Raw genomic sequence first — 24,938 nt, 5'->3', positions numbered from 1 at the left:
CTTGAGGGAGCTCCAGAAGATACCATTCATTATTGTCCCGGTGTGTTACTGTCTGGGCCAAATGTCTGGTATCACATTATGGTATCTGTATTTCAGATATTGTTTCTATTACATTCTATGAGGCCTGTGCTGTATTACATTCTATTGGGCTGGGCTGCATTATATTCTATGGGGCTGTGCTGCATTACATTCTGTGGGGGCTGGCTGCATTACATTCTATAGGGCTGGGCTGCATTACATTCTATGGGGCTGGGCTGCATTACATTCTATGGGGCTGGGCTGTATTACATTCTATGGGGCTGTGCTGTATTACATTCTATGGGGCTGTGCTGTATTACATTTTATGGGGGCTGTGCTGCATTACATTCTATGGGGCTGGCTGCATTATATTGTATGGTGGCTGTGCTGCATTACATCCTATTGGAACTGGCTGCATTACATTCTGTGGGGGCTGTGCTGCATTACGTTCTATGGGGGCTGGCTGCATTACATTCTATGGGGCAGGGCTGCATTACATTCTATGGGGCAGAGCTGCATTACATTCTATGGGGCTGGGCTGCATTACATTCTATGGGGCTGGACTGCATTACATTCTATGGGGCTGGGCTGCATTACATTCTATGGGGCTGTGCTGCATTACATTCTATGGGGTCTGTGCTGCATTACATTCTATGGGGGCTGTGCTGTATTACATTCTATGGGGGCTGTGCTGTATTACATTCTATGGGGCTGGGCTGTATTACATTCTATGGGGCTGTGCTGCATTACATTATATGGGGGCTGGCTGCATTACATTCTATGGGGCTGGGCTGTATTACATTCTATGGGGCTGTGCTGCATTACATTCTATGGGGGCTGGCTGCATTAAATTCTATGGGGCTGTGCTGTAATGCTGGATACAGCTGTGATTATATATTATATAGTCGTGTTACACTCCCCTCACTTCTTGTAACCTACAAGTGTACAAAGATATTATACAGTCACCATGTAACAAGTGGGCCTGTGTGACTTCAAATGCCAGGGCTGAATTTTAGTCCCAGTCCGGCCCTGGTGGACACATACCCATATATGTTCCATATGACTGGTATCTACCACTGACCATATGGCAGTAATATCAGTGTTGGTCTTTATATAGATTATTTTCAGTAACATCGCTGTCATCTGCTGAGGTCCTCCTCCACTATTAGGGTGTGTCACCCAGGTGTAATCAAGGTTACCTGGTTAGGGGCCCACTCAGAAGCTTCTTCCCCCTGAACAAAAACCCTAGCTATACCTCTGCCGTGGGCAGTGGGCTTTAACACCCAGGACTTTCCACCACATCCCTGGAGTCGACCTGACGCGCTATACACAAACCACAACTGCCTTCAGTGAGTGGATTGAGCGTAGAATAAAATATTACAACAACCTTTGTTTTTATTTCATTAAAATAATTTTTAATAATGTGGTTGTGGTTTTTTTTTAACCCTTTACTAGTATTGGATTAATAATGGATAGGTGACATAATTGACGCCTCTCCATTATTAATTTGGCTTAATGTCACCTTACAATAGCAAGGTGGCATTAACCCTTCATTACCCCATATCCCACCGCTACACGGGAATGGGAAGAGAGTGGCCAAGTGCCAGAATAGGTGCATCTTCCAGATGTGCCTTTTCTGGGGTGACTGGGGGCAGGTGTTTTTAGCCAGGGGGGCCAATAACCATGGACCCTCTCCAGGCTATTAATATCTGCCCTCAGTCACTGGCTTTACCACTCTGGCAGAGAAAATTGTGCGGGAGCCCACGCCAATTTTTTCCGCCATTTAACCCTTTAATTTAATAGCTAGAACGGCCAAATTTTGCATATACACACTACTGACATGTACAGTTAGGGCCAGAAATATTTGGACAGTGACACAAGTTTTGTTATTTTAGCTGTTTACAAAAACATGTTCAGAAATAAAACTATATATGTAATATGGGCTGAAAGTGCACACTTCCAGCTGCAATATGATAGTTTCCACATCCAAATCGGAGAAAGGGTTTAGGAATCATAGCTCTGTAATGCATAGCGTCCTCTTTTTCAAGGGACCAAAAGTAATTGGACAATGGACTCTAAGGGCTGCAATTAACTCTGAAGGCGTCTCCCTCGTTAACCTGTAATCAATGAAGTAGTTAAAAGGTCAGGGGTGGATTCCAGGTGTGTGGTTTTGCATTTGGAAGCTGTTGCTGTGAGCAGACAACATGCGGTCAAAGGAACTCTCAATTGAGGTGAAGCAGAACATCCTGAGGCTGAAAAAAAAGAAAAAATCCATCAGAGAGATAGCAGACATGCTTGGAGTAGCAAAATCAACAGTTGGGTACATTCTGAGAAAAAAGGAATTGACTGGTGAGCTTGGGAACTCAAAAAGGCCTGGGCGTCCACGGATGACAACAGTGGTGGATGATCGCCGCATACTTAATTTGGTGAAGAAGAACCCGTTCACAACATCAACTGAAGTCCAGAACACTCTCAGTGAAGTAGGTGTATCTGTCTCTAAGTCAACAGTAAAGAGAAGACTCCATGACAGTAAATACAAAGGGTTCACATCTAGATGCAAACCATTCATCAATACCAAAAATAGACAGGCCAGAGTTAAATTTGCAGAAAAACACCTCAAGAAGCCAGCTCAGTTCTGGAAAAGTATTCTATGGACAGATGAGACAAAGAACAACCTGTACCAGAATGATGGGAAGAAAAAAGTTTGGAGAAGAAAGGGAACGGCACATGATCCAAGGCATACCACATCCTCTGTAAAACATGGTGGAGGCAACGTGATGGCATGGGCATGCATGGCTTTCAATGGCACTGGGTCACTTGTGTTTATTTATGATATAAGAGCAGACAAGAGTAGCCGGATTCTGAAGTGTGCTGGGATATACTTTCAGCCCAGATTCAGCCAAATGCTGCAAAGTTGATTGGACGGCGCTTCATAGTACAGATGGACAATGACCCCAAGTATACAGCCAAAGCTACCCAGGAGTTCATGAGTGACAAAAAGTGGAACATTCTGCAATGGCCAAGTCAATCTCCAGATCTAAACCCAATTGAGCATGCATTTCACTTGCTCAAATCCAGACTTAAGACGGAAAGACCCACAAACAAGCAAGACCTGAAGGCTGCGGCTGTAAAGGCCTGGGAAAGCATTAAGAAGGAGGAAACCCAGCGTTTGGTGATGTCCATGGGTTCCAGACTTAAGGCAGTGATTGCCTCCAAAGGATTTGCAACAAAATATTGAAAATAAAAATATTTTGTTTGGGTTATGTTTATTTGTCCAATTACTTTTGACCTCCTAAAATGTGGAGTGTTTGTAAAGAAATGTGTACAATTCCTACATTTTCTATCAGATATTTTTGTTCAACCCTTCAAATTAAACGTTACAATCTGCACTTGAATTCTGTTGTAGAGGTTTCATTTCAAATCCAATGTGGTGGCATGCAGAGCCCAACTCGCGAAAATTGTGTCACTGTCCAAATATTTCTGGCCCTAACTGTATGTAAACCATGTCTCATATCATGTCGGGTTTAGGAAGGAGATAGCAAAAGCCGGTAATTGAATTACCGGCTTTAAAGCTATCTAGCCCTGTATGAAGTAATAATATATATACATATATGTGTGTCTCACTGACATATATATCTATTCTATGTGTACACATTTATTCTACCTATTCTACTGGAAGCTGTCAGTGTGATTTTACTGTACACCGCACTGAATTACCGGCTTTTCTCTCTAACACCGCTGCGTATTTCTCGCAAGTCACACTGCTGGTCCGTGTGTAATCCGTATTTTTCTGGCTTCCATAGACTTTCATTGGCGTTTTTTTTTTGCGCAATACGGTGACAAATGCAGCATGCTGCGATTTTCTACGGCCGTAGAAAGCCGTATAATACTGATCAGTATAATACGGCAGATAGGAGCAGGGGCATAGAGAATAATTGGGACGTTTGTTAGGCGTGTTTTACGGACGTATTTTCTGCACTCATACGTCCGTAGAACTCGCTAGTGTGACTCCAGCCTCCCACCGCATCCAGCTCTCCCGATATCCAGCAACTATACAGCAATACAGGTATTGCCTCTGCATAATCCTGCCTGTGGCATGGTTAAGGTCCCTTCACATTAAGCGACGCTGCAGCGATACCGACAACGATCCGGATCGCTGCAGCGTCGCTGTTTGGTCGCTGGAGAGCTGTCACACAGACCGCTCTCCAGCGACCAACGATGCCGGTAACCAGGGTAAACATCGGGTAACTAAGCGCAGGGCCGCGCTTAGTAACCCGATGTTTACCCTGGTTACCATCCTAAAAGTAAAAAAAACAAACACTACATACTTACCTAACGCTGTCTGTCCTCCAGCGCTGTGCTCTGCACTCCTCCTGTACTGGCTGTGAGCGTCGGTCAGCCGGAAAGCAGAGCGGTGACGTCACCGCTCTGCTTTCCGGCCGCTGTGCTCACACAGACAGTACAGGAGGAGTGCAGAGCACAGCGCTGGAGGACAGACAGCGTTAGGTAAGTATGTAGTGTTTGTTTTTTTTACTTTTAGCATGGTAACCAGGGTAAACATCGGGTTACTAAGCGCGGCCCTGCGCTTAGTTACCTGATGTTTACCCTGGTTACCAGTGAAGACATCGCTGGATCGGTGTCACACACGCCGATCCAGCGATGTCAGCGGGAGAGCCAGCGACCAAAGAAAGGTCTGGCCCTCTAGCCCCGACCAACGACATCATAGCAGGATTCTGATCGCTGCTGTGTGTCAAACTAAACGATATCGCTAGCGACAACGCTGCAACGTCACGGATTGCTAGCGATATCGTTTAGTGTGAAGGTACCTTTAGTCATTGTTACACTAACTTGTATCCCATCTGACACCACATCTCCGGTTAGGCTTACCGCCCCCCCCCACAATGAATTGTTGCACGATCAGCACAGATGGTGTATGTTGACCTGCAACAGCTATATGGTCTCAATTGTATCTATAATTTCTTGGTTCTGAGCACCATTTGGTCTCTGTTTATATCTTATAGTATTTATTCATTTTGTGACAACAGGTGGTAGTTGTCACCCAAACAAGGCAGCTAAGATCCAATTTTAGTGTCAGGCGCCAGTGGACGCTTATTTGTTTATTCACCAATTATAGCATTTAACGAACATGGTAAAAACAACATCCAAAAAACAACCGTGGAACTACATTTTTTTTTTGCAATTTCACCGCACTTCCCCCATTTTCCAGTACACTATATTATAAAACCAAAAGTGTCGTTCAAAAGTACAACTCGTCCTGCAAAAATCGAACCCTGATATCGCCACATTGACAGAAAAATTATAAAGTTATGGCTCTGGGAAGAAGGGGAGCGAAAACCAGAAAGGGTAAAGGGCTCCGGGGTGCAGGGGTTAAACCAGTTTTATAATAAACTATATAAAAGTGGTGTCCGATGAGAAATACGGCACGTTGTGCTTTTATCATTTTCGACTCCACACCTACTGTAGACTCTGAAAGTTTCTATACATGGACAATACAGTCTTTCTTGTAAAAAAAAAAAAAAAGACTGGAGCCTCAGAATCTAATTGTTCTCCAATCCATGCAGTGAGAGCCTGGAGGCAGCAGCACAGAGCCAGCACCCATAGCACCCACAGCACCGAGCCTCCTGCCTCTGCTGTCACCATGCCCCCCTGCCAGTCCCTCCTCTGGAGCGGCCTGTGACGTCAGCAGGTTGGCCGGTGCCCTCTTTGCTGCCAGCAGGAGGAGAAGGAGAGAAAGCAGAGAAGAAAAAGGCAAAGAAAGGAGAGGAAGGAGGGAGGGAGTTATGCAAAGACGGAGGTCACTGGGTAACAGTTCTCTTCTGTCCTGGAGCAAGGAGCAGCCAGCAGCATCTCAGTCAGGGGAAACAAGTGGGAGACACAGAGGAAGGAGGCAGAGAACAGCTCTAGCTCCTCCACAAGCCACCAACTGAGCCCTGCCACCTGCTCTCCTGCCCACAGCCCTGCACTCACTTTCCTGTCCGTGCCCAGCACTGCATCCTACCCTCTGCTCATCGCCTTTCTGCTGGTCCTGGGTAGGGCTCATGGCTTCATCTGCCAGCGGGATGGAGGAGGTCCGCTCCTCGGTGCTCACCCCTCTGAAGCTGGTGGGACTTGTGTGCATCTTCCTGGCCCTGTGTCTGGACATCGGAGCCGTTCTGAGCCCAGCCTGGGTGACGGCGGACAACCAGTACTACCTGTCCCTATGGGAGTCTTGTAAGAAACTAGGCAACGACTGGAAGTGTGATACCACCCTGCAGAGCGGTGAGATACTCCTCCAGCTACCTACACACAGACAACAGCCCAGCTGCCTATGACACTTGCTATACTTTCCCCTGCCCTTCTGGGGTCTCATCTTACTCTTCTGCAGATCACGCTGGGCTGGGTATACTTCTGGTTATTGCATGTTGTTGGACCTCCACCATAAGCTGACAACATCCAGATAAGGGAGCTATGTCTATTATGCAGAAAGTTCCTGACTGAGCCTAAGTTAGGCTGTCTTATGTGACACTTTCTATACTTTCCCCTGCCCTTCTGGGGTCTCATCTTACTCTTCTGCAGATCACGCTGGGCTGGGTATACTTCTGGTTATTGCATGTTGTGGGACCTCCACCATAAGCTGACAACATCCAGACAAGGGAGCTATGGCTTGTATGCAGAAAGGTCCTGACTGAGCCTAAGTTAGGCTGTCTTATGTGACACTTTCTATACTTTCCCCTGCCCTTCTGGGGTCTCATCTTACTCTTCTGCAGATCACGCTGGGCTGGGTATACTTCTGGTTATTGCATGTTGTGGGACCTCCACCATAAGCTGACAACATCCAGACAAGGGAGCTATGGCTTGTATGCAGAAAGGTCCTGACTGAGCCTAAGTTAGGCTGTCTTATGTGACACTTGCTATACTTTCCCCTGCCCTTCTGGGGTCTCATCTTACTCTTCTGCAGATCACGCTGGGCTGGGTATACTTCTGGTTATTGCATGTTGTTGGACCTCAACCATAAGCTGACAACATCCAGATAAGGGAGCTATGTCTTGTATGCAGAAAGTTCCTGACTGAGCCTAAGTTAGGCTGTCTTATGTGACACTTGCTATACTTTCCCTTGCTCTTCTGGGGTCTCATCTTACTCTTCTGCAGATCACGCTGGGCTGGGTATACTTCTGGTTATTGCATGTTGTGGGACCTCCACCATAAGCTGACAACATCCAGACAAGGGAGCTATGTCTTGTATGCAGAAAGGTCCTGACTGAGCCTAAGTTAGGCTGTCTTATGTGACACTTGCTATACTTTCCCCTGCCCTTCTGGGGTCTCATCTTACTCTTCTGCAGATCACGCTGGGCTGGGTATACTTCTGGTTATTGCATGTTGTTGGACCTCAACCATAAGCTGACAACATCCAGACAAGGGAGCTATGTCTTGTATGCAGAAAGTCCCAGACTGTGCCTAAGTTAGGCTGTCTTATGTGACACTTGCTATACTTTCCCCTGCCCTTCTGGGGTCTCATCTTACTCTTCTGCAGATCCCTATCCACACCAAGCTGGGTGTACCTCTGGATAGTGCATGTTGTAGGAGCTGCCCCATAAGCTGACAACGTCCAGATAACAAGGGACCCTTGCAATGTCTTGTATGCAGAAAGTCCCAGACTGTGCCTAAGTTAGGCTGTCTTAAAGGGAACCTGTCACCTGAATTTGGCGGGACCGGTTTTCGGTCATAGGGGCGGAGTTTTGGGGTGTTTGATTCACCCTTTCCTTACCCGCTGGCTGCATGCTGGCCGCAATATTGGATTGAAGTTCATTCTCTGTCCTCCGTAGTACACGCCTGCGCAAGGCAATCTTGACAGGTTCCCTTTAAGTGTATGTGAAGTATGCTGCTGGGGGTGTCAGTCTGTTCCCTTTGTCCACTGAATTGTTATTATTACTCTTCTGATACATGTAGCATGCGGAGATCAACCAGTTCCAGGGTGTGTATTATCACAACACATCTGTAGTGACCTGACATTCGTTGGTCACATGCTTCTACCCATGATATTCTTGTGAATAGTTTTTGTGGGTGAGAAGAGAGTCCTAGACCCTCCCCACAGCATTCATTCAGTTAGGTGGACGGCCACAATCTGTAACAGTATCACACGCCTGTATATAATGGCACTGACTCCGGTCACACTCATGTGGATACTGTTTGTACTCCTCTTTTTCTAGGCTGGAATCTTCTTTGTGTATCCTCTAGCATGCGATTGTTTATTCCTCCCACAATAATAAATATCACTTCCCGGAATCTATTAGTAAATTGTGTTTGTCCATGTAGTTATTATGTGGCAGACTGTTCTGCGCAGTCCAAGTGACTGTATGACGGATATTATTGTTCTGATCTATCCTTATATTCCTATTTAGATGAGATGAATCATGAGCCAGGTACAGCAGGTCCCCTAGCGAATTTAGCTAAAAGGCTCTTCCATGCAGAATAAGCCATCGTTACATGTTATGAAGAATCCGATTGTTACAATAAAACAACAAAAGTGCTTCTTTTCTTCAAGTAAAGCAAATACATTCATTATACATGAATCCTGAGTGTAACCAGGCTACCATTAGTGCTGGATTTATCTATCAGCTACACATTCTCTCAAAGGGTTAGTTCTACTCTATACACTGGCAATGGTTCCTTCTGCATCTGCTCCTGCATCATTAGTTTTTATAGAAGACTCATAATATACATTATGTTTATTATGCTCAGCAAAATGCAGAATTATTTTTTTTTTTTTACCTCCAACTGTCTTCTAAGTTAACTACTGCCAAACGCATCGCTATAGTTCATAATCATTGCTATATTTGCTTTCCATTTTTTTTATATTTATGTTTTTATAAAACATTTTTTTTTCCAGAAATAGCCTCCGTATTTGTTACTTGGCTTATTGTTGGTAATGTAAGGATTTTAAGTATTGTTTTTCTGTGCAATTTTAAGCATTTACTTGATTATGAATTCTACGTACAGACAATTCTCCTTATCAAGTGTCATCTATTGTCCCACTTCATTGACTTTCTGTTCTAATATCCGTGGTCTCTAGACGCATTTTCTCTTTCCTTCAGATGGGAAAGGACTTAAAAAGAAGTATTTGCATTTGATAGCAGCTGAATTTTTTTCGCAGGCGCGTTTGAGGGACTGTGTAAGATTGTATGTGAAGAAGTTGAGAGGCCATGACAAAGCGTGTTGTGGAGAATACAAGGTGCCTCATGCTATTTCTAAAGGCTCAATTCATGTCAGCTGTCTGCTTTTTGTGCTGGCAAACAAAGGAATTGCTAGACAATACCAAAGTGCTTCTTTTTCACACACTTAATAAGAAACAGATGTGATTTTATCCACACCCCTGTATATTAGTCCGCATCTTGTCATTCACTTTTATGAAAGTTTACACAATGAGTTCTTATTTTTGGCTAAGAAATATATTGGACATTTCAAGGTCATTAGCTAAACCAAGGTTTCACTAGTTTTTTTCTTGAGTAAATGAATAATTATGCCTGACCAGACCTTTTATGTCTGAAATCTGTGGATTTCTAAAGATGCATAAAGGGGGCAGTTGTGGGGGTTTTTATGCCCCCTCTCAGCTCCATTTTATCCTAATGATATGAGAAAAAAATTGGAGCGCTAAAGAAAATGTGCCCAGTGTATCTTTCAAAAAAAAAAAGAATGATTGTGGTTAATCTGAAGATGAAAATGGAATTAAACAGCGAGAGGACATACCAAACCCAGCGCTGTCCTTCCTATGGTTACCACAGTGTATTTCCTTTCTTACTTAACCAAAGCTCCTCATGTGGTCGCACTGAGAACGTTCACATATTCGTTAGCTGGATTCTGTTCAAGTTCTCATACAGTAATTGAATCCTTTTGAGTGGGGTTTTGCGCAAAGTTGTTTTCCCATTTGGTTTGCTGTGGAATAACGTCCTAAAACCAGCTATGTAAAGGCGGATTCCTGCGGCTGCTCTGCAAACACAGCCCAAGCCATCATGGTTGCAAGTAAGCACTTTAAATATTTAGTATGTGCAGACCATGCAAGGGGTTTATTTTAACAATATGTCACAGAAGACAAAAATAAATATATTATAGCTATTTTGTATGTAAAAATGCTGAGATCGAAGGGAAAAAAAGATGTCTAGGGTAGCAGAGTTCAAAGCAAAAAGCAAAAAGACAGATAATACTGGCGATAGGATAGAAAATATCTATATTGTCTAGAAAGATATAAAAAAAATGGCAAAAAGACGAAAAAAATAAAAATAGTAAAAAAAAAAAAAAAAAAGGCTGCTGTATTTACCAACACAGGCCACAAATCGAATGCACTGTGGGATGTAGATAAATCCAGATGCAACACAGGTACAAAATACTGATGAAACAACCACTACCACACCTACCAGATCATGGAGGAGGTGGTTGTCTATCATTAGAACTGCACACAGATAAGCCGTATACAAGGCGCTGGTCACACCCATGTAGTGCACAGTGTCTGGCTAAGGGCTCATTTCCACTTGTGATAGACAAATCGGTCCGTAATCTGGACCGAAAAAAGGGATGAAAAGTATGCGTTTGTCATGCGTTTGTGATGCGAGTTCAATGCGATTTTGTAATCGCACCATCCGTTTTACATCCGTATGCAATCCGTTTTTTTCTCTGCAACTATTTTTATACAGTCATTTACAGGACTATTTACAGTGTTCTATGACACAGAATGGTAAGGTATCCGTAAAAAACGGATGGAATACGGATGTTCCGTATGCCATGCGTTTTTTTTATCGCACCCATTGACTTGCATTGGCGAGTCTCGTCCGAGACTCGCAGCAAATCGCAGCTTGCTGCGATTTTTTTTCTCAGTCCGATTTCGGCTGAGAAAAAAAATCGCAAATGAAAAGACACCTATTGAATAACATTGGTCCGAGTGCAATCCGATTTTTTATCGGATTGCACTCGTCCGTTTTACTCGCAAGTGGAAATGAGCCCTTACAGCCTATTACTGCCCCCAGTTCTGTTAGGTTAGGAGGGCTGCCCAGCACTATATTCGTGCACCCCACAGGGACAGGCACCCTAGTTTACAAGGCCAACGTTGATGGATAAAAATGTGCAGTAAATATAATATGCATGATGTATTAGTCTATATTTTATCCAAAATACACGAGTTTGCAACTCACGCACTCAACGATCCTCATTGTATTATTAATATCTACATATCACCATTGACTCCATGATGATGTGCACGAGAAGAGGTTACATATAAAATATAGATATCACTTACAGTACACAAACAAGCAATGATAGACTGGTATAGAAGGGAGAGAACCAAGGGCTTAACTACAACAGGTGCAGGGGTTGCAATCGCACCCGGACCCTGGAGCCTAGGGAGCCCTAAAAGTCCCTTTGGCCTATAGAAACAGACTATTGCTATTAAATTTTTAAAATATTTTGGGGCCCCGTTGGAGCTTTCACATCAGGGCCCATAAGATTCAAGTTACGCCACTGGAGAGGACCAGCTCTTGTAGACTTATGAGTCCCTACACTAAATTCAAAAGCAAAAACAGAACAAACGGATGCAAAAAAATTGAAAATACAGCTGTACTTACTAACATAGGTCACAAAACTAGTGCACTGTCGGTGCAACAGCCCCCTTGATAAAGGCAGAGGCAGGTGCAAAACGCTGAAGAGACAACCACTCACAACTTACCAATTCATGGAAGGGGTGATTGAGTAGTACTAGAATTGCACTCAGATAAGGCTTGTATAAGGCGCCACAGATGCAGTGCAAACTCTTATCTGGCTTACAGCTTATTAGTGACATCCATACTATTAGATTAGGCTGCTGTATTCTGTAAGTGCATTAGTTTTGTGACCTGTGTTAGTAAAACAGCTCTCTCTCAAGAGTCACCAAGCCATTGGAATGGATATGAGTCGCCGCTAGGGCCGTGGGGTACTCTGTACCGGGTCTGGTACCTAAAGGGGATGTTTCACGGCGGCGACCTGGTCCGTGGCCCTGGGTGCTCAAGTAAAAGGGACGGTCTTAAAAAGGGTTTGAATAAAGTTTGTGTTCGGTATGCCATCTGTGATGTTCGGTCAGAAATAACCAACGCTCCTTAAAGGGGCCCTCTGGGGTGATGTTGTGGCAGCAGGGATGGTATGGCTTCCCACAGGTGAAGCTGGGTCCCCAGGGCTCCCGGTGTATAGATAGAGATGGTGAATGATGTACCAAACGGAGGACACAGGGTTGCAGTCTCTTTACCTGTTTACTTTCAAATTCACGCAGCCACAATCCAGGGTACCAGATCACGGATGAAGGTGTGGTCGGTCCGGCTTGGAAGCGATTTGGGAGTCCCCTTTACCAGGTGGGCTTAGAAGCCTTCCTTCAAGCGCTGTGGTGTAGTCCCTTGCTGCCTTAAGCCTCTCACAAGGTCCTCACATGTTCTCTCTGTCCTCCAGGTTGGTAGGACACTACCCGTACGACAGGTAGCTCCAGCCTTTTTACAGGGTCTCTATCACGACCCGGGCTCTATGAGCTACTGTGTCCTCAGGTGTAAGGATGGATGGGTGACTTGTAATCCAGCTGTCCTGCCAGTTTCTGCTGTGAGATGTGTCCCTCACAACCCCGGTCTTCCAGCTACTGGTGTCTGCGCTCAGTAAGGAGGTAGTCCAGTTGCAGCCAACTCCCCAGTTCTTCACTCTCCTGCGCTTCACTTCCCCTATACACTCACTACAATCTGTTCTGCTTTCTCTTCTCTCCTTCCAGGAGCTGCAGCACCTATCTTGGCTGCACGGCCCCTCTCTTTCCTCTATGCCTCAGACTGTTCCAGTCTGCTGTCTGGCACTCAGTAACTGAACTGAACTCCCCTCCAGACCAGAATATATATAGGGGAGCCACCCACAAGCTGGATCAGAGCTCCCCCTTCTGGCCTGGAATATGAACATGTTGCATGCTTGTGATTACCTGATAAAGGTGATCCTTCCTCGCTTCCAAGCGTGACATCACTCTCCCCATGAGGAAAGCAATGTTACTGTAACAACTGGGAACCTGGGGTGTTACAGATACTTTAGTCGATATCTGGGGGTTGCACCCACTTCTGGGGTTGTTGCTGCTTCATTCTCTTTCTTTGGATTGTTACGTAGGCAGATGTCTAGAAGTTTTCAGGAGGACCCTGCACATTAATAATTAACACGGATGCACTTTCAGTTGAATATATGTGCAGTTCAGGGGCAGACATACCGCCGGTGCAACTGCAGTGGGGCCCGAGGGTGGAGAAGGACCCCTGCAGAGTATGCCCCGACAGAGTATGCAGTTTCTATGAGGCCGCTGAGCCAAGATCACGGGAGGGAGGGGCCCTGTGTCATACAGCATAGGGCCCCTCTTACTCACTCCCATAATCATGTGAATGCCCAGAGCAGGGGATAGAGCGGTGCACTGAGAGCAGTTAAAAAATGAGGCGTGTCATGCAGGGAGAGACATTGGCCAATGAACGCTTTCCCCATCAGACTGATGAGAGCACTCACTGGCTGCCGGCTCTGTCCTTCTGCATGGCGCTTCCCAGTGGTGAGTACTCACGTGTTCTTAGGGTCCCAGGCTACAGTGCACGTGGGGACAACAGTGGATGAAGAGCAGGACTTAGGCCGGGGTCACACTTGCGAGTGCAATGCGAGAAACTCGCATCAATACCCGACACTGCCACCGTCAGTTCGGACCGGAGCGTTCAGCTGCATAGAAATACATGCAGCCGCACACTCCGGTCCCGAGTGCCGGTGGCAGTACCGGGTATTGATGCAAGAGACTTGCGTAGGTTCTCGCATTTCACTCGCAAATGTGACTCTGGCTTTACAGTGTGTTTTCTGCTCCCTCCACTGTTCTACTCCCTACAACATCTCACAGAGAAGAGGTCAGAGGAGGAGGCACAAGCTATCTTTGTCTACTCCTGGTGCAGTTGCTTGTGGTTTAACCAGTGACAAAAGTTGATCACCCGCGTTAGAGTGGCAGGAATTCTTTTTGTCCTGTTTTCATGAGAAAACTTGTTCCCTGTTCACTGATATGCTGGACATATGACTGACTAACATATGGCTAGTTATATATGTCTGCCATATATAGCATATATAACTATCCTAGTGGCACATTATTACTGGCCAGTTATTACTGGCCATTATTACTGACCAGTCAAGTCCAAGTTTTGCAAAGGTCTGAATCTACTCCTAGTGCCATGTTGCTAGTTATATTTTTTGTATATTTGCCAGCACATACAACTGACTATATATATGTATATTATATTTATATTATATACATATACCAAAAAGAAGAAAAGAAGGCAGCACTCCAATTTCTTTCAGAGGTGAAAAACTTGTAGAGTTTATTCAAACCCACATCTCTGTGCGACGTTTCGGCTCACACTGAGCCTTCCTCAAGCTTGAGTCGAAAAAGCAGTGTGAGCCGAAACGTCACACAGAGATGTGGGTTTGAATAAACTTTACAAGTTCTTCACCTCGGAAAGAAATTGGAGTGCTGCCTTCTTTTCGGTATATAACTTGGGTGGATGAATGGACCGTCTTACCTAGGAGGCCTGGCACCCATCGGTGAGCATTGTGCTGTTCCAATTTTTTACCTATATATATATATATATAGACTAGATTGTGGCCCGATTCTAACGCATCGGGTATTCTAGAATATGCATGTCCCCGTAGTATATGGACAATGATGATTCTAGAATTCGCGGCAGATTGTGCCCATCACTGATTGGTCGAGGCAACCTTTATGACATCATCGTCGCCATGGCAACCATTATGACATCTACGTCGATACTGTGCCCGTCGCTGAATCAGAAACGTGGGATTTCTACATCCTTTATGACATCATCGTCGCTGTGCCCGTTGCTGATAGTATATATATATATATATATACTAGATGGTGGCCCGATTCTAGCGCATCGGGTATTCTAGAATATGCATGTCCACGTAGTATATTGCCCAGTCACGTAGTATTTTGCCCAGTCACGTATTATAATGCTCCATGCAGTTATGGCCCCATAGAGGCCGGCTGGCCTCGACCAATCAGCAAGGCGGGATTTCCAAGACAGACAGACAATTAGACCCTTAGACAACACAATGGCGGCACTTGACAGCAGTGGATGACAATGATGATTCCAGAATTCGCGGCAGACTGTGCCTGTTGCTGACCAATCAGCGACGCGGGATTTCCAGGACAGACAGACAATTAAACCCTTAGACAATTATATATATACTAGATTGTGGCCCGATTCTAACGCATTGGGTTTTCTAGAATATGCATGTCCCCGTAGTATATGGACAATGATGATTCCAGAATTCGCAGCAGACTGTGCCCGTCGCTGATTGGTCGAGGCAACCTTTATGACATCATCGTCGCCATGGCAACCATTATGACATCTACGTCGATACTGTGGCCGTCGCTGAATCAGAAACGTGGGATTTCTACATGCTTTATGACATCATCGTCGCTGTGCCCGTTGCTGATTGGTCGAGGCCTGGCGGCCTCGACCAATCAGACGCGGGATATCTACGTCCTTTATGACATCATCGTCGCCGCCAGGCCTCGACCAATCAGAGACGCGGGATATCTACGTCCTTTATGACATCATCGTCGCCGCCAGGCCTCGACCAATCAGAGAGGTGGGATTTCCAGGACAGACAGACAGAAAGGCAGACAGACAGACAGACAGATGGAAAAACCCTTAGACAATTATATATATAGATAATTATATATATAATTATATAATATATATCGTCAGTTGTATGTGCTGGCAAATATACAAAAAATATAACTAGCAACATGCCACTAGGAGTAGATTCAGGCCCTTGCAAAACTTGGACTTGACTGGTTATGTCTATGCTTGCTCTGTTCATTTGTCCGCCTTATGGATGAGTGCAGGAGCTGCCTGCCATTGCATGCACTGATCTGGTCCATAACATAGACCAGAACACAGTGTGAAAGATCACTCATAAGCTAAAATTGGTCCATATGATGTGTGTGTGGTCTGTTGCACATAAGCACAATAGACTTACTGCAAATACACCCATGTGAATAAGGCCTGTAGGCCACAATGGTGGAACCTAGAAAATGCAACGCTTTTTGCATATATTTTGGTCAATTTATAGCTAAGATTTTCAGAAATGTTTAAGACTCTTCAAAATGCCTTTTAACCCCTTAACGACCTTGGTGTTTTCCGTTATTGTGTTTGTTTTTTCTTCCCAGTGCCATAACTTTTTTATTTTTCTGCCAATATGGCTATGTGATGGCTTATTTTCTGCTGGATGAGTTTTACATTTGAACAACAAAATTGATTTTACCATATCGTCTATATATACTTCATAGGTTGTGAAGGGGTTAAAGGAGTTGTCCGGTCCAAATCATTAAGTCTGCAGCCACTCTATGTTACTGCAGACTTATGAATCAGTGCATGCATTGAGGGGATTCACCAGTTTCAGACCCTTGACCAAAGGGTATGTATGAGTTATATATACTCCATGGCAGTGACGCGGACTTGCTACATTTACTCGTATGAAGCGAGGCTGCACCCTCTAGTCGGCCACACCCACTGGCCAGCTGCATCACTAGACGACGTGCGGCCTCGCTCAATGCAAATGTATGGAAAGAGGTCACTCCCGCTGGCTGGGAGTATGTATGAAGCATACATACCCTCCAGTCCTGGCTCAGAAAGCTGCAAATTCCCGCAGCACACTGCATGCTTTGGGGGGATTCATAAATCTGCAGTCACACAGAGTGACTGCAGACTTAATGATTTGGACCTGACAACCCCTTTAAGAATGCATTCTATTGTGCAATTTAGTTTTATATCTAGAACATTACAGGTTTGTTATCATCGTCTGTTTTTTCCTACATTTCATAGCTCATTGAGCTTCAGTGGCCATCTTTAGCTAGTTTGATGAGCTAGTTCTGTTTCTACATAGCAAATCATAGTTTAAAATGTGGTTGGAAAATGGCCTTTGTTTTACAGTAGCAGAAATTTACATCAGATTTTAAGAAATCTCATGTATGTGTGCAAAATTCCAGAGTTAATTCACCTGCCTAGTAGATTTGATATTTAATGCAAAGGATGATATGAGATGATCACCCGCAAGATTTTCCCAATTATTTTAGTAACGTAAATGCCACATGGGAACATATCGTGAATGTGAAGGCTTTTCTGAAATGAGCGAAGTCATGATTTGCAGATCAAACAGTGCTGAATTTGCTGTTGAAATTATTTTTTTCATACCATTGTTATACGTTCGGCATTATCTCTTTATGACTTGTGCTAACTGACTAATACATAGACACAGTTTGCATCACTACATCTGTAACATCCACATTCTCCCAGAGTGCTTTACAAGGCGTAAAATCACGTCTGCTGCTAATATTGTCATCATTAACATACAGATTCAGTTGCCCAAAGCTTGAATGATAACATGAAATTAATAATGCAAAGTTTCTCAAACATTGTTCTTCTATGTCAGCTAAGCAATTAAAAATCAACATTTAAATTTCAGACTCCTGGCTAGTGACTAATTAAAAACAGCAACAATGTTTCAAAAGATATATAGAGAGAGAGAGAGAGAGAGAGAGAGAGAGACCAAATAGAAAAAAGAAGGCAGCACTCCAAGTCCTTTTCAAGGTGAAAACGTGTAGTTTATTGAAACCCACATCTCTATGTGGCACAGAGATGTGGGTTTGAATAAACTACATGTTTGCACCTTGAAAAGGACTTTGAGTGCTGCCTTCTTTTTTCTATTTTTTTTCTATTTGGTATACAATTTGGGTGGATGAGTGGACCATTCTACCCAGGAGGCCAGGCACCCACCGGTGAGCATTGTGCTGTTCCAATTTTCTTGTATATATATATATTATATATATATATATATATATATATATATATATATATATATATATATATATATATATATATATATATATATAATGGTCCTATCTATCTATGTATTATCTATCTATCTATCTCATATCTATCTATCTCATTTCTATCTATCTCATATCTATCTCATCTCATATCTATCTCTCTCATTTCTATCTCATATCTATCTCTCATATCTATCTATCTATCTATCTATCTATCTATCTCTCTCTCTCTCTCTCTCTCTCTATCTCATTTCTATCTCTCTATCTCATTTCTATCTCCTTTTTATCTATCTATATAGCAAAAAAATGGAACAGCACAATGCCAATAAGCGGGTGCACAGGCCTCCTCAGCAAAGCATCCAATATTTGCCCCAATCCAGATAAAGAGAAAAAGGGCTTGAAAAAGTCTGTGTGAGCTGAAACGTCGCCATTAGGGTTGAGCGAAACGGATCGGACAAATTCAAAAAGCGCTGACTTTCGGCAAAGTCGGGTTTCATGAAACCCGACCCGATCCTAGTGTGGGATCGGCCATGAGGTCGGCGATCTGCACGCAAAAGTCGCGTTTTGTATGACGCTTTCAGCGCGATTTTTCAGCCAATGAAGGAGGACGCAGAGTGTGGGATGCGTGATGACATAGGTCTCGGTACCCACCATCTTAGAGAAGGGCATAACAGTGATAGGCTTTCTTTCTGCAGCGTCACAGGGGCTATAAAGGGCGTGCATGCCGACCGCCATCTTACTTCTGCCGATCTTAGCATAGGGAGACGTTGCCGCAGCTGCATCAGAAGAAGGGATATAGTTAGGGAGGGAAGATTAAGCCCCAAAACTGCTTGTGCTATAGTGATTTCCACTGTCCAACACCACCTTTTGTTTGCAGGGACAGTGGAGGCTATATTTTTGTGCATCAGCTCTGTAGCTTATTAGGCTGCCTTATAAGGCTCCCTGATAGCTGCATTGCTGTTTGCACGCTGCTGTGTAAACCAACTGCTTTTTTAAAAGCAAAAATCCTGTTGCTCCTTTCTGCAGTTATCTTGTTTATTTGTCCACACTGTGTGCAGCAGTCCTTTTTATTGCTGCCATACTTGTCCTGAGATCATTGTAGGGAGATTGAAATTGTATTACAGTCCTTGTATTTTTTCATATATCTTCCAGCCACTTTCTGCCACTTACATTGTGTTGTTTTATACACAGGGCCTGAGTTTTGGTTCAGTCTCCCAAATAAAAAGGGAGATTCAAATTCTCACAAAGTGGATATACTTCTGTCCTATTAGTTTGTCGTATGTCAGCCAGCCACTTTCTGCCACTTAGATTGTGTTGCATTACAGGAGCTCGCTTGCCCTGCAGCTAGTGTGCTATCAGAAAGAGTCTTCAGTGCTGCTGGTTCAATACTGACTGAAAAAAGGACACGTCTGGCTATCCAGAATGTTGATGATCTAACCTTCATTAAAATGAACCAATCATGGATTTCAAATTATTTTGCCCCACCTTCCCCTGCTGACACGTAGCTTGCCAGAAAAATGTATTTCTTTTGGCCTCCTCTTACTGACTTCTCCAATTCCTCCATTTGCAGCTGCTGAATGTCCACTATAGGCCATTTTTATACCTCCCTAAATGGGCTGACTCCCCCCCACAGGGCCGTGGTCACCACCTGGCGCAAGCACCCGTGCGAGTGCCATTTGCCTGGACAGGTGGGTGTGCCCACTCTTGGGCGACGGCACTGGCACAGGGTCCCTCATAGTACAATGAAGTGTCTCTGACGGTGGTGGTGCACAACCAACGTCAGACACACCGTCATAATATGTGGAGCCCTGTGCCAGTAATAATAATAATAATAATAATTTTTATTTATGTAGCGCCAACAAATTCCGCAGCACTTTACAATAAGCGGGGACATGTACAAACAATAAGTTCAGTACAAGTTAAGACAATTTAAACAGTGACATTAGGGGTGAGGTCCCTGCTCGCAAGCTTACAATCTACAAGGAAATGGGGGGACACAATAGGTGAAAAGTGCATGTTACTTCAGGTCTGGCAATTATAATAAATAGGGATTTTCATATAAAGCTGCATAATCCGGTCATCAGCCCGTGTGTTTAAGTGCAATAGTCAAGTATCAAGTGCAGTTATCGTGTGCATGGAGGGTGTGGAGACAGATGAGTAGTAGGGTGCAGATTCACATGCAGATAATATTTGGAAGGAGGGAACAGGACAAAGTTAGTTTACTGAGTAGTTGATTTGGTAGGCTTGTTTGAAGAGATGGGTTTTTAAAGCGCGCTTGAATAGGTCGGGGCTAGGTATCAGTACCGCCGTTCACGAGAAAGTGTTCCCCCCCAGCTCGAACAGTGCTCTACCACTTGCAATACTTACCTCTCCCTGCTCCACCACTGTAGTCTGTGCTGCTAAATCCTTCAATGGCACAGCCAATACAAATTTGTTGAAATGATAGATGATAGTTAAAATATACAGGGGCCCTAGCCTCCATTTAGACCAGTTAATACTTTGCACCTACTACCACTGTCTGCTACTCAGCAGAGGAGCCCACCCCTGTACCTAGCTATGCCACCTGTTTAGTCCTGTTAACAATTTTGAACTGCATTTAGGCTACTTTATTATTTGGGCCTACTAACTGTGTCTGGCACTCATTACAGTTGTCCTCCACTGAACAAAGCAATGCCGCCCGTTTAGTCCTGTTACCGATTTTGAACTGCATTTAGCCTACTTTAGTATTTGGGTCTACTAACTGTGTCTGCCACTTATTACAGTTGTCCTCCACTGAACAAAGCAATGCCGCCTGTTTAGTCCTGTTACCAATTTTGAACTGCATTTAGCCTACTTTATTATTTGGACCTATATCTGTGTTTCCTCCTCATCCTGCCCATTGCCCAGCCACTGCTAGATGAGTCTGCTGGTACAGTGACCCAGACCACTACATTCCCCTTGCACTCTACACAGCCAGAATCTGACCCTGCTGAAAGTCAGGTTCCCCTTCCCGCATACTATACCACCTTACACGGGGACAAATAGGAAGGTGCAGATGAAAGTGCAGGTTCCTTCATCAGGTGGGGGGCATACTCATTGGCGACATCACTGGCACAGGGCCCCTCATAGTACGCAAAAGTGTCTCTGCCAGTGGGAAGCACCACCCACCCTCAAACACACCGCTGTACGATGAGGGGCCCTGTGCCAGTGCCAACGAGTGGGCCCCCCCTGCTTGCTCTGGATCACAGTACTTGCAAATTGAAATACTTACCTCTCCCTGCTCCACCGCCGTGACATATTCCGCATTTCCTGGGCCCACGAAAATCTTGAGCCAGCCCTACCCCCCACAACTTTAGCCAAATGACCCCGAGTTTTCAATGCCTAACTATTATTATAAAGTAAATTAAGATTGACAAGCTTCAGTAATAAGAATTGATGTTTTTAGCATTAAAATGGGCACTCTAGGTGTTTTCCTGTCCACCACTCACTGCCGACTTTGATTCCCCATTGACTTGCATTGGGTTTCGTGTTTCAGTTGGCCCCCGACTTTTCGCAATAATCGGCCGATTTCACCCGACCCGACTTTTGACAAAGTCAGGTTTCGCGAAACCCGACTCGATCCGAAAAAAGTAAAAGTCGCTCAACTCTAGTCGCCATGACCATGTGGGTCTAAATAAAATCCAAATTTGTTTCACTAAAAACTTATGGAGTGCTGCATTCCTTTATCTATCTATCTATCTATCTATCTATCTATCTATCTATCTATCTATCTATCTATCGCCACCACTCCAGGCAACTATTATAATGCCTAGAAAAGTACCAAGTATCCCGCAGAATCTAGATTTGTGCTGGTGATATACCTTTCTCACAGAGGATTTCTTCTCTGAATACACTTATGGTAAACTCTACAGATATTCAAACTAGTCAAAGTCAGTCTTGAAAATACTGAGACACTGAATCAAAAAGTATAGTGTAAAGTTGGGAACTTCCACGTTAATTGATGGATTTACTCATAACCTCTCTGAGGATAGATTTATTTGAGCGTATGCTGCCCCTATTTAATCCATTTTTTTACAGCAGTATCTACTAATCATTTATGCACCATTTACAGTTTTCTATTTTGCAGAATTGCAATGTATCTGGAAAAATCATATGCTATAGTGCGACTCCATATGGCATCCAATTTTTTTTTGCTCACTCACAGACTTGAATGGACAAATTTAAACCGATTCATATAAGAAACTAGTGCAAGCTGAGATTTTTTTCACACTCAGATTCAGATGTTCACCGCCCTATTGAATAATATTGGTCCTAGTGCTGTTTGGTTTTTTTTATCATTGGGCGAAACATGTAATTGAGCCCTGAGGGTGAGGCTAGCTTTTTATCATGATTTTACAATTTGACCGATCAAGCAGCAGGTGCTGTCTAAAGCAAGACAATGAGTTGTTTGCAACTAAGTGCATTTCGAATTAAGTTCCACCCTAAAGATTTTGTTACATAAATTTCCTGAAAAAAAATAGGTCTATTAATCTGAATAGGGTTGTTTCAGACAGATTGGATTGTTCCAGAGCTTTCGGCAGCAAAACCTGCAGCTAACATGCAACATATGAAAATACTGGAAAAATCTAGTTACAAAAAGTCTGTGTTTAGTGTCCCCTGCGCTGGCAATCATGAATTTTTCTTGCTATAGCCATTGCAGAAAAAATGTGCCACAGTTCCACCCCTCAGGGTGTCTGGGATGCAGTTACTGACAGCGCGGATGTCCAATCTGGTACATAGGCGTGCTGAGCTATCAGTGTGTTGATTGACAGCTCGACTATCCAATCTGAGACTGGCAGATATTGGCTGTCTCCAAATGTTCATTATTCCAAGAGATTGCCATGCTACATAACTGAGCTGTTTTTTCCAGACTTCTGCCAGATGTACATTCAACAAGCAGGTTTGTGCACCCTGTGCCTTGAGTGCTGAATGCTGGATATTTTGTTGCCTGACCATGGACTTCGTTCTGTTTATAATGTACTCTCCTGTCTTCTGACCTTGGAATCTTTGACTATTCTGACATCCGGGTTGGCTGTGAGAAGTGGCTAGCGTCACAAAATGTCTGGCCAGAGAAGTACAGTGGATGGTCCACATAGGATTGCTAGGGTTGGAGTATATAAGATTACTTTTTTCAAGATCTGGAGTCTTTGCCTTAATAGGGTATTCCAATCTCATAGATCCTATCCAAATATCTAGTAGATGTACAGATAATAATTTTAGCAAATACCTCCAATTAGAAATGTAGCATAGTCGTTATCATTTGCTATGTTGCTTACCCCATGTGCAGGGCATTACAGTATATTAGGGATCCAAGGTTACAACCAGTAACGAACTGTCGCTATTTGAGTTTTCATAACCATGGATACCTAAACTGCTTCAATGTACTGCACATGGGGTAAGTGACAGAGTCAACCATGAGAACTATACTACATTGTTAAACAAAAATCCTTTAAAAATTAACTCTTAATAATTTTTATAAAAGTGGGTCAAAAAATACCACTAATATTCCTTAAAACAGGAATTGGTGTAGGGTCTTGAGGCAATAGTCCCGTGAAAAATAACCACCGGAAAATGCAACAATGGCACAGAAAAATTCAAAAATTGACAATACTAGGAAGAGTCAGTCTAGGGAAAATAGAATGTGCCTTACCCTAAGGCCGGCTTCACACTTGCGAGTTTTACGGACGTAAGAGCGCAGAAACTACGTCCGTAAAACTCGCAAAAAATACGGCACAATTATTCTCTATGCCTCTGCTCCTATCTGCCGTATTTTACTGATCAGTATTATACGGCTTTCTACGGCCGTACAAAATCTGAAGACACAAAAGAGAATGGTAAAACCAAAAACACTCAGTTTGAAAAAATGTTTGCAGTAATCCGCAAGTGCTAGTAAAAGATGTAAATAACAGGGTATTTGGTTGATACGTTTTTTGCAAAAAATGTATACTAAGCTGCTCTACCAAACTTCACGGTATACCCATATCAGAGCAGTCCTAACTAATGTATGCAATCCCTATCTGATGTATTTAAAAACCTGATCATCTGTATATAACCTGTGTGAACAGGGTTCAGAGAGGAAAAATCCATGTGTGCATACAGGGCAGAACAGCTTTTGTGCAGCTAGCCCAAGAGGAGTGGTGGAACTCCCCAGTCTTGTAGACACAAGAGAACAATTATGGAAACAGGAACACATGGGCTACCTGCACAGAGAACAAGTCTGTAAGAACATGTTCACACACCACCAAGAAACCTGAAGACACAAAAGAGAATGGTAAAACCAAAAACACTCAGTTTGAAAAAATGTTTGCAGTAATCCGCAAGTGCTAGTAAAAGATGTAAATAACAGGGTATTTGGTTGATAAGTTTTTTGCAAAAAATGTATACTAAGCTGCTCTACCAATCTTCACGGTATACCCATATCAGAGCAGTCCTAACTAATGTATGCAATCGCAGCATGCTGCGTTTGTCACCGTACTGCGCAAGAAATACGCCAATGAAAGTCTATGGAAGCTCCCAGGCTTTCTAGGAAAGTTCCCACGATCTATGAACATCCAGCAGAGGGCACCTCACCGCAAATGAAGCTAAATATAGCTCATTGATCTATATTTAGACTCATTCCCCGGGGTATTGCAGTAAGGAGCAGCATTGCATTAGCAAAGCTCCTTGCTGCAAAATGTTTTAACCCCTTCAGAAGGATTTACATCGTTGGACGTTACAGATCTGCGGAGGGTAATTATATTGTTGGTTTATTATGTTTTTTCTTTCACAGAACGAGGGTCTTCAGTGACTGGATTGGGCGTAGAATAAAATACTCCAACAACCATTGTTTTTATTTCATTAAAATAATTTTAAATAATGTGTTTGTGTTTTATTTAACCCTTTACTACAATTGGATTAATAATGGATAGGTGTCATAATTGACGCCTCTCCATTATTAATTAGGCTTAATGTCACCTTACAATAGCAAGGTGGCATTAACCCTTCATTACCCCATATCCCA

The 24,938-nt window shown here is 43.6% G+C and overlaps 1 protein-coding gene across 2 annotated transcripts in view; it reads left to right on the top strand.

Moving 5' to 3' along the window:
• Positions 1 to 5,744: 5,744 nt before the first annotated feature.
• The window catches only part of TMEM47 (transmembrane protein 47), a 319,081-nt gene continuing 299,887 nt past the window's right edge, over positions 5,745 to 24,938 (top strand). For both annotated transcript variants that reach the window (XM_069757657.1, XM_069757656.1), the window contains exon 1: positions 5,745 to 6,297. In XM_069757657.1, the coding sequence (XP_069613758.1) occupies positions 6,078 to 6,297 (220 nt within the window). In that variant the 5' untranslated portion in view covers positions 5,745 to 6,077. The remainder of the gene's footprint in view (positions 6,298 to 24,938) is intronic.

This window comes from Ranitomeya imitator, chromosome 3 (genome assembly GCF_032444005.1).
Source record: "Ranitomeya imitator isolate aRanImi1 chromosome 3, aRanImi1.pri, whole genome shotgun sequence".
In the NCBI taxonomy this organism is placed as follows: domain Eukaryota; kingdom Metazoa; phylum Chordata; class Amphibia; order Anura; family Dendrobatidae; genus Ranitomeya; species Ranitomeya imitator.
Note: the sequence above shows the minus strand (reverse complement) of the source record. Positions and strands in the feature narration are given on the sequence as shown.